Source organism: Styela clava, chromosome 12 (genome assembly GCF_964204865.1).
Source record: "Styela clava chromosome 12, kaStyClav1.hap1.2, whole genome shotgun sequence".
Lineage (NCBI taxonomy): Eukaryota > Metazoa > Chordata > Ascidiacea > Stolidobranchia > Styelidae > Styela > Styela clava.
The window spans coordinates 11880591-11895943 of record NC_135261.1 but is presented as its reverse complement, the minus strand read 5'-3'; the positions used below and the strand labels follow the sequence as shown (position 1 = coordinate 11895943).

At 32.7% G+C, this 15353-nt stretch overlaps 1 protein-coding gene across 1 annotated transcript; it reads right to left on the bottom strand.

The window, feature by feature from the left end:
- Window positions 1-1248: 1248 nt before the first annotated feature.
- On the bottom strand, window positions 1249-6617 carry LOC144430481 (transient receptor potential cation channel subfamily A member 1 homolog). Its single transcript, XM_078118426.1, has 9 exons — window positions 6598-6617; window positions 5711-5841; window positions 4801-4904; window positions 4435-4458; window positions 3671-3850; window positions 3295-3345; window positions 2760-2952; window positions 1950-2083; window positions 1249-1413 (listed from the first exon to the last, which is right to left on the bottom strand). Exons 1-9 carry the CDS (start codon window positions 6615-6617, stop codon window positions 1249-1251), a joined length of 1002 nt encoding a protein of 333 aa, XP_077974552.1.
- Between the last annotated feature and the right edge of the window lie 8736 nt (window positions 6618-15353).

Below are 15353 nucleotides of genomic sequence, written 5' to 3'. Positions count from 1 at the left end.
AAGTACTAGCCCTCTCAAGAAATTTACAATTTTTAACATTTGAAAATTCTAAAGCAATTGTTTTAGTAATTTATGAAAAAAGCAAATGTTTCACCACAAAAGAAAAAAATACTAACATGATGATTAACAACAAAAAATAACAAAATGATCCACAGTCCATTTCGTGTCCAATAATCTAAATCTCAGAAGGAAGAATTCATCAAGTTTTGAGTATTTTACTGAATATAAAAGACAAAATAGTTCCCAATGTCAGATTAAATTTTCCTGAATAAATGTTTCCAAACAACCTTCACAATTTTTCAATTTTTACTTCCTACACTCGAATAAAAAAGTATGGTTGCCTCATTTTTAAAAAATAAAATATCTTTGGTTATTTATTCAGAATATTCATGATATACATTCGCAAATAACAAAATATATTTCTTGAACCCATAATTATACTATATATATATTGTAACAAATTTTCAATTGTTACCTGCAAATTATCGAATATGCACCGAATTAATTTTAATTGTGGACCTTTGAAGGAACACAGATATTTTTCTACCTGCATAAAGCAATGATCTCATGTTCTTAAAACAGTGAGATCATCGATATTCCAAGAAATATATGCTATTCCAATCTATTTTGCTATATATTTAAAATACATTTGACCTTAATTACTGCGCCGATGCTATAAATCGGAAACAATACTAATATTGCTCAACCAAAATTTCTCCTATCAAAAACGAAACGAATTAGTTTCTGATTGGTCAAAATTAACCTTCTTTTCAAAAAAGTGATAAATAAAGATAGAGGATTTATCCACAAAACGGAAAAATCCCAAACGCCGTTAAATATAATTATAACCTGACCCAAAATGTAGGACGGAGAGCGAAAAGAGGGGGGAAGGTAGGATAAAGATAAGGGGCCAACCCGCAACCTTCACATCCAACGTACCGTTTATACTTTATATATTATGCTCAATGTCGTATCTTGTACTTTCTGCACTCTGATTGTTGAGTTATCGTATGTTTATTTGAACGGAGCAATAAAAATTGAAAGATTGTGAAAAGGTTGTTTAACTGTTATATCAAATTAACAGGATTCCCAATTAAACACGTATAACTTCTGATTAATATATTGCTTTATATCGGAGTCCAGATTCTAGAAGTCTAATATTTAACTAAGGTCGTAGGGCAGTCAACAGGACTATCGGATAAGTTCTCAGATAAGAGATAATTCATAGCAGCAACACAACTTTCTACGTTACAATATGTAATTAAATTTATTTTGTACCTCTAGAATTCCATAAGTTTGTGTATATTCCGTGAATGGACAGGCAGCAGCTATGGCAGATCCGTAAAGAGAGAGCTCGATCCAGTTTGTGGGATCACGGAAGTAAGCCCTCTGGCCTCCGTACATTTGGACAAACTGCGCAAATAAAATCGTGAATGAAAAAACTTATTCGGCTCATGCGTGTGATTATTAAAAATTATTATTATTATTATTTTAATGGTGTTAATATAAATGATGGACTGGCAAATAGATTTGGTAAGGCTATATAAAGTCCTTGAAAAGGTGAGAAATTTGAAAATGATAAAATATTTCCATTTTTATTCCATTCAGAAATTGTGTTTATTGTAATCTATGCTCACGCACGTTATATTATATCTGAATATGTTTATTCAGTAGCTTGCTAAATTTGATTTAAAAAAAAACTTCAAATAGTACAAAAAAGCAAACAAAATTCATATTTCTAAAAATATGATAATTATTGTTCATAATATTTCGGTTTTAAATTAAACAAGTAATTGAAAACAAGGCGAACTAAAATCTTTGAAATAAAGGATGTACTTTGTCTTTTATTTCACAAATGTCCTTGTGTCAACATTGCTCAATTAAATCTACATAAATGAAATATTTCAAGTTTCATAATGCCGTCAAAAAATCAATTCAATGATTGATACCTCTTTTATTAGGTTGAGAATTGCAGCACCAATTGCTATATAACCAGCAATCCACTCGCCATGCTTGAAATCACACGAATCGCCCCATTCTTGTTGAGCTTCAGAAATGACTTCGCATGTTCCATTTGATGAATCTGAGAACAATAGTATGAATTGTTCACATAAATAATGAGTAAAATACAATGAATGAAAGTTGTGCTGAAGTGTTACATATTTAAAATTAAATATATAAAATATAAAAAAATTCAAAATAAAATTTAAATATAGCAGCAATGGCAAACCTTAAGGGTTCAATAAATTTAAAACACAGCTTTTAATTTTACATTTTTAGTAGAGAAACTGACTAGTGATTGTTGAAAATTGTAAGTAATTGCTTAGCATCTGATTATGTTATTATAAAAAAAAGTTTAATAAAAATGTCGATATAACAGATGCAACTTTGCAAATACAGAATCGACTTTGCAAGTGCTTAAATAGAGATTATGTAGATATATACAAAAATTGCCAAATCTGACAAAGATTGAAACTTAGACTGATATTGAAATGTATTTGTCTTGATACGAAGGCTGTATGCACAAACTACTGAAATTCCTGAATTGACCTCATCGACATATAAGACAATTCTCAAGGTGGTGATGAATGCTCAATGCTAATGCGTTTAACATTGATAATGATAATATTGGCTATAGCAACGCTATTGACATGAATACTTTTTATCCAGATTACTATTGTATCAAAATATATACAGACACAAAAATCACTCAAGTTGCTAATTGTACTACGAAATGTAAATTCAAACTAAATATTTACTTGTCGCGTAGGGCGGAGGAATTGTCATCATAAACACATTAAATGGAATCATAAAGCATAAGTAGAGAAAAAAAATCAGCCAGAATATCAATCTCAGATGCTTATCTTCCCATTTGTATCTCAACAATCTTTTCACTAATGGATGGCAAAGTAAATCAGAGTCATTTGATTCGACTATTGACATCAGGCAGTGCTGTAAAATAAACTTTGTGATTCATATTTTTTCTATTCAATTGGAGCAAAACATTCTTTTAAATTCCATTTCCAACGTTTCCAAATATTGGTTTGTTTTTCAATAAATAATACAAAATAGTAGGATAGTTGATTTTATTGTATCACTCGTTGTTTTGATTACTTTAATACCGAGTTACAAACTACAAACCTTATGAACTTTTTTTGGAACAAAAGAACATGTACTAAAATAGCTATATAGAAAAATAACATCTTGGGTTGAGTTGATTCGGATCATTTGTTTCTGCATATTATACATGAAATAAAGCATTTGATTTGCAAAAAAATTAACAGCATAACCAACCGAATTTTCCAATCCATCCTCCAGAAATTTGAATTCATAATATGTCTTTTTCTAAATTTAAACATTTACAAATCAGTTGAAATGTAAGAAATTGGAAAGGTATGGGATTAAAATAAATAAAAATTTGTCCGTTAAAACCACGCATATGTTACTGAAAATGAAACTAGCAAAGCACACTCCAATCTCTTTCCATACAAAGATACTTTTTTATTTTTATGAAACAAGTTAAGCACTTCCCATAAGTATAGACTATTTTACGTCACCATTTAATAATATATAAATGAACTAATATGAACCTTTCACTTATATAACCATTGTTGATGGTGTCGCTCTGTTTTAGCAACAAAACTCAATATAACGAGATTATTACTATTACATTGAAAAATTCTTCAAGAAGCAAATTAGGTTCAATGGCAACAATAGCAAAATATACCATTTCAGAATAAAGTCCTAACTCCCTTGTATTGCAAATCTCATTTTTTGATAAAATGTAATTTGGAATATTTTCCATTAAAAAACTTACAGTTGCTCTTTCTGAATCATAATTACTTGAAGTCTAAAAAATAAAGATTTTTGTAAATGTGTTGAGTATCAATGTGGATGCACAAAATTTGACGCATACGGCTTCGGAACTCTTAATATTAAGAGGCTTCGGAAAAACAATTGAGCGCACAAAACAAAAACGGAAACCAAGCTTAAATATTAATTATTCAAAATTAAATAAAAATTGTAAAATTTGCTTCTAATCATATGTATGCCCCCCTCCGATGCCCCCTTGTTAGGGGGTTTCACAAAAACCAATCCATAATTCCCAGAAAAAAATAATCAGCACGGGGAGAAATCTTATGAATAACTGGTAACGATTTCATGTCCTAAATCAACATCTCATTCGAAGGCTGGATAAATTAAATCAGTGTTTGCAAAATATATTCAGATATCATGATAAAAAAATATCTATTAAGCTTAGGGGTAATCTGACAAGTGATAATATATATCTTGTGTATATTTTCGATTATGAACTTTTTGGAGCACATTTAGTTTATCATAATGAATCAACAATATGTAAAAATCGTTTGTATTAAAATTTTTATTTGCATATACATGTAGTATCTAAATTTAAAACTTCGATTTCCAACTTACCCTTCTTTCAGAGTCGCTCTTTATCTGAGAATAAAACGCTAAAATAGTAGATCAGTCAATAATTTTTTCTTTTTTTCTTGGAGTTTATCATATGTTAATCACTATAAACAAAGCTCTATACAATAAATTAAATTTGGGTATATTGTAAGAAATAATTATCAAATTCATTATCCATGTAGTAATTATGAATAGACAAACACCCCCTTAATACAATCTTAACAGAAAGTTGACAAAAAAGATGTTTATAGGTCAGACACCCAGGCCATATCATAACATGTCCGAACCCGTTTAAAAATACGTTATTTGCTCGAAACAGTAAAACAGGATCTAACTGGTATAAACCGGCTCCAAAGTCTGAGATTGTACCTCTTGTTTACAGCATTTGTTGAAAACTTGTTTTGCAACAATTGGAAGGTTCATGATGAGTCTGCGCATAGTTGTCGTTTTTTCTTCATCTCCTCCTGATTTAGCTGTGTAAGCAATTCATCCAATTGAGGAAACTCATGAAAAAGTATCTACTACTATGTAAGTCGTGCAAGGGTTGCGATTTAGAAAATCTTTGTCTTATTCCTCTTCTTTATACAAATATGCATTTACTCAAAAGTATTTATTTTTCAACGTTTTAATGTTTTTGTATCAAATAATTAGGTTTATACCTACGAAATTATTCTCTGAGCTACTATAAACAATATTTGAAGGTACGAATTGCCGCGCCGAAATGCCTGCACGTGATGTGCTGGATAGTTCAATGTTGCCACCTAACTCCAAAATTTCGTTATATAAATTCGACAAAGCATCTAACGTTTGGAGAATACAAAGTCGCCTAAAAAGCTACATTTAAAAAGTTTATATTTGTACTCAGGTATAATTCAACCCGTAACTTTTTACCCAAAAATATCAATCAACACCAAGAGAAATTTGCACCCACGTTTATTTCAACATGTGGTATTCTTGAGCATGTGCACACACGAACATTTTGTGTATATAGGATGGATGCACTCACAGACATGTTTTTTTCTATAAACGTTTGCACTCTTTCGTGAACATTTGCACCAATGAACTTTTGCACCGAAAATCACTTATGCTCGCACATGCCAAGATAATAGCTATCCCCACTTTTTGGATCCCAAATGGCTTAATAATAAAAGTTCTATTCACACCCTCACGACCGGTGAATACAAGAGCTGGTGGCCTATCTCCATTCTGTACTATTTTATTTGAATATACTTTCTCAGTAAAATGTTGAATAAAATTGAAATAGGAAAGAAAAGCGTACTTTCAAATTTTAAAACCTCCATCCAATCTTTCCTATTTATGATTTCCATTGCGCAGTCGTTGTTGCGATTATCCGCTGCAACATCCAAAGCGTTCCAACCATCCCCTATTTCAGTTGCTTCTGCTCCTTTGCTGTCATAATGTAAATATGTTTCTTGAATGTTTACTGCTTCATCGGCAGACCAATACTCTTATTATGCAGCGAGCTCGAACGTAAAACTTGAGGAAATTTATTTGAATGGAATTTTTGTTAATCAATAGCAATTCATTTGGAGTCGTCAATCATTGAAAAATCCACCAACGTTCAAGGAAAACTAACTTCTAAACTCATTATCAGAAAATGACCTAATGACAGCGCAAATTTTTGTCATTGATTTTGGTGTAACTTTAGTTTTTATCAGAATCCTACAATCTGTCGCAATTTGCATTACTGAGTGAGTTTTCAAGCTCTGGTATGTGGTTCCATTACATTTGAACCCACGTACATTTGAACCCATGACAATTGCACCTGTATGCTATTGCACCTATGGAATTTTTTACGTTTCACGGATAGTTAAACCCATACTAACCCTAATCCACGGGTTTTAGCACCCGCATATAGATTGAACCCGTGGATATACGCATGGGTTCAAATGTACGGTCACCCTGGTATGTATATATGCTCTCCCACGTTCTATCCATTGAAATGCATATGCGAATACTTCCGGAAATTATCTATTATTTTTATGGTGTTTTCATTTATTTACACGCTTATTAATTTAAACAAGGGTCCACGAAGCCATCAATCCAATATAAAGCACCCATGGAATAGTTGCAATCGACCACTGACATTGTGTGATTATTTAAAGAGGCAATACGAATAATTAATGCATATTACACGCTTCTTACTCGAGTAACAGCTTAACCATATCCACGTGGCCTCCTTTGCATGCCCAATGTAGTGGAGGCATCACCGAATTGGCATAATTGTTAAATTTCAGCATATTCACGGGTGCGCCAGAATCTATCAATATTTCAGCGCCCTTTTTCTGACCATTTTGAGCACAGCAATCTAATGGAGTTTGGTTTTCGTTGTTTCTGAAAGAAAAACAATATTTTAATGTTGTATCTATAACGAAATGACACATTTTTCCAACTTGTGAACAAATTTTGTTGACAATATGTCGCGGCATCAGCGAGCAATTTTTATATATATTAGGATAATTTGAAATGGTTTCGTCGATTCTGAAACATTCGAACTTTTTGATGTGGCTGTTATTGGGAAAAAATCGCGATGTCAATCACCAGTGTGGACCGCAAACTGTCATCACTCGTCAAGATTTTGTTCAGAAGAACTTTAACTGCTGGAATATTTAATTAGATATATTTGTTTAAGCCCGTTATACACCTCCGGTATTTATTTAGATATCGGTGTTTGTTGGCAACCATAATGAGTGCTGAGTATTCATCTGTCTAAGCTTCAAAAAATTAATAAACCAACCTTGCAAAAAAGTTAGCCCCAGCGGCAAGAAGAACGCGCACGCAGTTGGCACGCTCTTGTAAAGCAGCAAGGTGAAGAGCAGTGTTGTCATCTTCGTCGGTGTCGTGAACCAATCGGTTATCCAATTTGAGAAGGTATTTTACAATTTTCACATGCCCGTTTACAACTGCCAGATGTAAGGGGGTTTGACATTTCTTGTTCTTCAAACATTTGGTCGCTCGAAGTTCAGTTAGAAGAAACTTGAAAAAGCAAGGAAAAAATATTAACAAGATGTTCGAACATATGTAATCGACAAATAAAAACTTGAAATACCTCCGTAAACTCTAAATAACCATTTTTGGCTGCAATGTGCAATGGCGTGTTTCTGTCCAAATCTGGAATATTCACCATGGACTCTAGCAAAATGTTCTTTTCTCTTAGCTGAAAATTAATGGTTCAAACTTAGTGTGAAGTGTTCATATTTTTTGAATTGTATTGATTTAAATGCTAGAGCGCATTCAATAGATCAACGAATTATATTTTTTGTTTGCACTTCTGAGTAATCATTTCATAATTGCAAGAATATTATATTCTTCAAAACTCGCTTGATCGGGGAAATCGAACCCCGACAGGCTATTAATGGCTCATATGAAGAACCACCCATGTGGCTGCAAGTGATCTAGCCAGCCAGGGAGGGATGATCTTCATATGATCAAGCCTGGATGGGAGACCTGACCAATAGCCAAAGTTGGGAGGATCTTCATATGAGCGCGACTGCTTTGAGGATCTTCATATGACCCCATTCAGTTCTCATTGGTGCGATTATATTTTATTAGCTCTTTCGTTGATTTATCTGGCAGATATGTAGCCCATAAATAAAACAAGTCAAAGCAGAAGTGATTTACCCTAAAATCTTCCACGGAACTATCTTTATAGGACTCGGAAGTTCCCCCAAATATATGAAACTTTATTTTGATGAACGTTTGAATAAAAACAATGCGAAAATGTATCTGTATATCGGCAATATCTTATATCACTGAACATGGCTTTGTTTTCGATTTGTCGTCTTGTGCACAAGCTTATAGATGGGCATATGATGAACAAACAATATGAATAAATATTGTACAAAAACCACAGCGGCAAACGGTTTTTTGTCTATCAACCATAAACATGTATGTCTATGAACCACTGAAATTGTATATTAGACATAAGCGCATTAGTGTGTCAAATATTTTACCTTTTTCAGAACTTCCAAGTTATTTCTCTCAGCGCATACATGAATAATGTTACAATGATCGTTTGCGCGAACTTTAATATTGACTTTATGTTCCAGTAGCAAGAGCACAGCATCATACTTGCCATATTTTGCAGCCGACATTAAAGCTGTATAACCTTTTTTATTTTGTGCCTCTTTGTTTGCTCCTCTGTACAAACAGTATTGTTGTTAAAGAGTACAGTGGAAATGTAATCTTGTACTTGTATTAACTTGCAAAAATATCTATAATTTTGTACTTTTTTATATTTCAATTGGCAATTTCATTATGAATGCATTCGTGTATTTATATTTATATCATGGACACGAATAACAGAATATTTTATATTTGAGTTATTCAAACTTATTTTTATTAATTTGTTTTTTAAGTTTGGCTTCAATTTTTGAAATAAATTATAACAAGTTATTTATCAGGTTCAGCTAACGAGGATGTCACGTAGGCTACCATGTTTTAAATATTGTTTATCGAACATGATTAAAGTACTGTATTCGGTTTTGTTAGAAATTTAAATTTTTAAATTATCTAAAAAATTAAATTTAAATAATGCCGTGTACTTATTCAGAAGAATTTCTACTACATCACAGTGTCCATATTTTGAAGCAGTTATTAGGGGAGTTGCTCCACTTTCCCATTGTTCATCAATTTTCGCTCCGTTTTCGACCAGGTGTTTTACTATATCAAGTTTTCCAACAATGCACGCTAAATGCAACGGCGTCATCAAATTTCGTTGCGTCGCATTCAACATCTTCGGGTAATCTCGACCTGCGGTTTATTAAATATATTTTTCTATGACATTGTCAATATCCATATTTAAAAAATTAAAAAGTAAAGTTTGTAATATATTATCAAGCTTCATATGATAAATGTTAAAAGTTTTTTGATTCTGCTTTAAGAATTCATCACAGGATGTAATCGGTTAAACTGATATATGGCAACATCTTTGTATTAATGAATTTATATTACGGCCTCATGAGGAAAAATCAGTAAAATTTATGAGTATGAATTTACGAACTCACATTTTTCAACCAACTTATATACGATGTTCATACTCCCTCCATATACTGCATGGTGCAAAGGAGTGGCACCGTTTTGATTCTCTGTGCTTAGCAAGACCTTCAGATCGGTGGGAATTTTTTCAGCTTTTTCAAGTAGTCGGAATACGACCTGAAATAGTAATACACACATCAAGCATCCAAATTTTCTCGTTTATTTAATATTTTATGACAGCATTTTTTTTCTAAATAAAATACCAATGAACATTCGTCCTCAACCACTAACTTGTAACCTCTTCGAATAAAAATTATTTTGAATTGTTAATATTCAATTTACATACTTGTTCGTGTCCCTCTGCCGCAGCCATGTGCAGGGCATTTTCTTTCCATCTGTTTTTTGCTAAAAGCTCTGTCGGTGTTTGTTCTAATAAAAGTTTAACCGCTTGGTCGTTGCCACACACAGACGCCAAATGAATTGGTTTCATTCCCTGATGGTCACATTCCTTCATACAAAACGCGTTTTTTAATGTACTTTAAAGACATATATTCGCTGTGACCATTAATGACAACTGAGTTTAGATCATTTTATATGAATAACGCCCATATGGTAAGTCTTTACAATTAAATTGCACCAACTAAAAGTGCATAAGAATATAGATGTCTTCAATTCTAAGGAAATGGAATTCAGTATATAAAGTCATACGCCGTTCGTTACATTCTTCCACCATTCGAATTTTTAGCTTTGCGTCGCATTAAGCTATGTTATATTGTACGGAAATGTTTGTTAGAAATATAATTGTTATGAATTCATTGTATATAATTTTAATGTCTGCACTTCTTAATTTACTGAAAATGTCTCCAAAATCTAGATTTTATTTTGTGTGATTACATAAAATATCATTCAACGCGACTCCCTTTGGTACATGTGGCCCCAATTAAATCTATGTGGTGTATTTAAAATTAAAAAAAAAATTAATTAAAAATCATCTAAACTGCATGTAGTCGTTCATCAAATGCGTTTCCGAAATCAGTGGATTGTTCCAAGCAACACTGGTGTAATTTCGTGATACGATGAAACTCATATTGCTCTTCCTCCACTGACCTGCAAAAATATTTTTGCCAAAATCTTCGAAGCCATTATATCCATGAATAAAATATTTCATGAATACCTCTAGTATACTATTGACCTGACTGTAGAAATTGGTAGCTCAGTAAAAATAAAAAATATCACGGCCATTTTACCGAATTAAATATCATTCCGCATTGATATTATATTTCAAGTTAATAGATTCATCTTTATTAACTTATTCTTTTTTTGCTGCATTATTTTTATCAAAGAACTCTTAGTATTTAGTGGGCAATTCATAGCGTTTTTGAATGTTATATTGTTTTACATGAGGAGTTTTGAAAGATTTAAAAACTGCTCCGTTATTTCTAAATTAAGTTTAATAAAATGAAATGCAAACCAAATTTCATTTTTACCTGGTTTCTGATAGTTCAAAATATTTTGAGTTATGTGAACGTATCGGAGCAACTTTATTGCTTTCTTTCATATTTTCCAAGCATTAAATATTCAGTTCTTTAAATATATAAAAGTACTAGAGTATCACCTGAATTATTAGGTATGAAAAAATAGCAAAATTGATAAAAAAAAGTAATTCTATCTTATCTATCAGTTTTGTGTCAATGCACATAACATGTTTTCTGTCTGTTCCCGCTTTCTGCTTTGTACATTGAACATCAACATATGTCGCGAGTTATATATTAGAAATATTTTTAGAAATAGTTCTGGCAATCATAGAAGTCTAAATACATCAGTTCAATACTCTTGGCTATTTGCCAAGTTTGTAGGTAAAATTTTTTTAGGTCTTTATCAAATTTCTAAATAAAACCCTGCCGAAATCTAATAACAATCAGGGTTGAAACTCCTGCTGTTGTCTTGCTTTCAAGATGCAACTGTACATGTTTCCACTTCTAAATTTAGAGAAGAATTCTTATTCGCGAAATCATAGTCAAAGTTACTGTTGCTATTGAGCGTTTTAAGTTATACCTGATTGAATGTTACTCAAACTTTAGCCGTGAACTTGAAACTAGTATATAGTGGAGTTCGCGTGCCTACTTGGTGGATAACTTCGGACAAATTTAAAATTGGTAACGTATATTAGCAAACATTGTTTGTTACCGTATATCTATTTCATGCGATGCATATTACACGTAATAAAAGTATAGCAAGAAGCTCTGATCAAATTGTTCGAATAAACGTTTAATAACGAACGCATTTTCATGATATTCGTCTACATGTTTTCTTTCAGTCAACTTTAACCAATAAATGATAACGTATTCCATTTTATATTCAAAATCTCGTTATATGTCATTATAATAAATTTTAAATTTGTAGCAGTTTGACTTAGAAGTACCGAACACCAGTCCTTGTTGTTATGCACAGATGCTGATAAATACCAAATAATAATGCTGAGGTAACAAGCCGATATTATTTATAGAGCATCGTTATGGATGTGGTCTGCCAAAAATCTCTTGACAGCTCAAGGTCATATTTGTGCTCTTGTGTTTAACAAAAAACGACTAAAGATTATTGTACAAACACTAGATTAATCATTACTTATAACACTTTAAAATTAATAACTCCTACAAATATGAAAGTGAGCCAAACAGTAATTGTCAAGTGGATCGCTTTACAAAGTTGAAATATTGCTCGATACCTGCATACACAACATCGCTAGATGGTATAGGGGTATACCAGTGTTTCCCAACCTGGGTCGCGAACCAAAACTCAACTGCAAATCTTCTTGAGTCGCTTGTTTTTTCATCAAAGTTATTGATTTTATTTATTTTTGTAAATTTTAATGTTTATTTCATATTTGGTATTAAAGTGTTACTCAATAAGAGCTGTACATACATGGGAAGTATCACAGCGTAAAAACTTGGCAGCGTCTATTTTGCTCAAATAATGCTATTTTGTTATTTTGTCATGCCACTATTTCGAAAACTAGTTGTTGGCAAACCAGTGAATCTTTCTTACTTCGAAGTGATTTCTTGGGAAATAAATGTTATGTAAAATGATTGTTTTATAATAGTAATGTTATTTTACCACCATGAAAAAACACTACACTTACCTTAGTATTTGAGCATATTCTTCGGTCGCGAGACGTAATAATTTTTTTTTTAAATTGAAAAACCTTAAGACCCATACACTGCTATCACACCTCCATTATACTGTGGTCTAGAAATTGAGAGATAAATCTCGCCTAAAAAGTTTTGCTGCGTATTATTGGGCTCCCGGTATTTCGCGCGTTTTACTAATTTGCTTGTTATATACATTTAGTCAACATTTTATTCTTCCAATCTCTATCTCTCAATTCTATTATACTTTAAAAAAGCCTGAAGAACACATTACCAACTTACTAAAACTCTAGTTTGTTACTGGTTATCAGCGACAATCACGCACTTTTGACACCATATATATTGCATATTCTCGAGGGCAATCAGGCGACCCTGCACCCAGTCCCGACCTTAATTTTTATTTTACCGGTGTCAAGAGTTTTGCTATGTACTCAAACTTTTGAGCAAACAAATGGGGGCCGGGAGCAAGAATATACTTTACTAGATGAATACACATATACTTTGTGTGCAATATTATATCGCGAGTATACAAAGTCATATGCTAATAAAACATCATACAATCTGGGACAAGGTCATTTTCGTCTTCATGGCAATTCACGCAAACAATCTAATATCAATCAATAAGTCCAATTAACAGTATAAAACATAAATGCCGTTTATTTGTCATGGAAAGTTTCTCTCGAAAACGAATTACATATCAATTAGTATTATCAAAATCTAATTTGTTCCGATTAATAATTTAATCAGGATGGCATGAGAGCAAGCTAACGATAAGAAATTAAAATACGTACAATAGCGTCTAATATCTTGACGCACGCCGCTTGTAGTGAATGTGACATGACTTGAATGGCATAATTTATCTTCTGCGCCTCTATAAAAGACTACTTTAACTTTTGATTTATATTTTCTGTCCTTTCTGGCTTTCTAACATGAAAATGCGTCAAAATTTTTTCCTTTGGTAAAACAGTCGACCTGAATTTGATTATAAGGATTGGGGTAATGTAAGATGATCAATTTTTATTGCATGGAAAAGCATTGCTGTTTTCGATATATCTTATTTGTACAATATATTTGGCAATGTAAAAATTAATCATACTAAACGTGAAGAACAAAAATATAGCACTATCATTCAGTTTAATTAATTTTGGTTTGAAACTAACTGTAATGGTCATTGATTTACAAAGTGTATTATTGACACACTCTTGTGGGTTTATGTCCACTAGGTGTTGCTAGAGACTACCACTTTTTGACTTAGCACCACGTGTTCTCACTTGCGTTAGGCTGATTGCCCTGTCTGCACTTCTTAGTTGTTCTGGCTCTCCCTGGACTTGTATTTGTAATTAATTCGTGTTCCTTTAGGTGTAACAATTATGTTTTCTTAATTTTTAGAAATCGATTGCTACTGCATTTGTTTATACCCGAGTGACACTAAAATTAATTACCGGCTTTTTCGTACTTTACCAACTGTTTGGTGAGTGCTATTGTGTTCGACCTGATTTTGCAATCCTTGGGCGACTGTTAAACGTTTTCCAAGTTATAATACATTCGTTTGTATCAATCAATTGGACTGTTGTTTATAGGGGTTTGGAGAACACAGGCTGTAATATTCGTTCCTGAAGGTGCTGTCCCGTCAGAGCATAACAAGACCGCGTTCACAAGTTAGTTTTAGTATCAATATCGGTGGCACACTGTGATCCGAGTGAACACCATTTTAGAGTTGGCACAGCGTGACCACCACTACAGTAATTAATTTATAGCAATTAATTCACGTCGGGGAAACGGACTGCAGTACACCAGCCTGACACTACAGTAATTAATTGATATAATTAATTAAAGTCATTAATTCAAGCCTGGGAAACAGGCTGCAATACACCAGAAAAACAATTAATTGTATCCGGAGAAATAATTGCAGTACACTACAGTGATTGGAGTCGCAAGCTCGCAAATAGAAGTGCCACATATCGATTAATTGTTCAACGGAGTGACAAATTGTAGTGTGAAGCAGTGCAATGATCAGTGCATTGGAATATTATAAATCAAATCACCAGTTGAGACGCCTTTGATCATGGTGTCAGGAAATGGTTCATCCAGCACCAGCACGAGTAGCAAAACTGAAGTAGATGCAGAAGATATTTTATTACCGAAAACCTTGACTGATGGAAATTCAGAACTGGAACAGCCCAGATCTGAAAGTGGCAAGCATCCACAGAAAACTGCTGTTGTCAAGATTTCTGCAGGTTGTAAAATCGAGGCTCAGTTTGTTAAAATGCTGGACTTCCTAAAAAGAAATATTGCAAGCTGAAAAAGGCTATTTCTATTCTGTGATGATAAACAGAAAATTGAAGACATGTTTGTAAAAGTTAATGATGATCAAAAGTCATTGGAGCATATTTTTCGTGGAATGAAAAATTGTATTTCACTTGATGAATTGAAATTATTCGAAAATCGACTTATCGAAATTACCGGTGTGATTTTACGCTTAACGCATAAGGGGAAGGAGCAATTAAGATCAAAACAGAATTTTGAGAAAAGGTCATGTAATTCATCTAGTATGAGAATATCAACCAGGAAAAGTGACATTTGAGACGACCACGTCTATAACTCTGTTTTATCAATGACATTAAACAACATGATCCTGCAGGGCTTGGGGAAAATAACTAAAAATTCCAAAGCGTAAGATTGCATAAGCGGTCTTATTTGTAAAAAGGCACAAAACACGCCAGACATACTTAAAACAGCTTTGGAAATGAGGATTACGGGTACCTCACTGCACCTGTG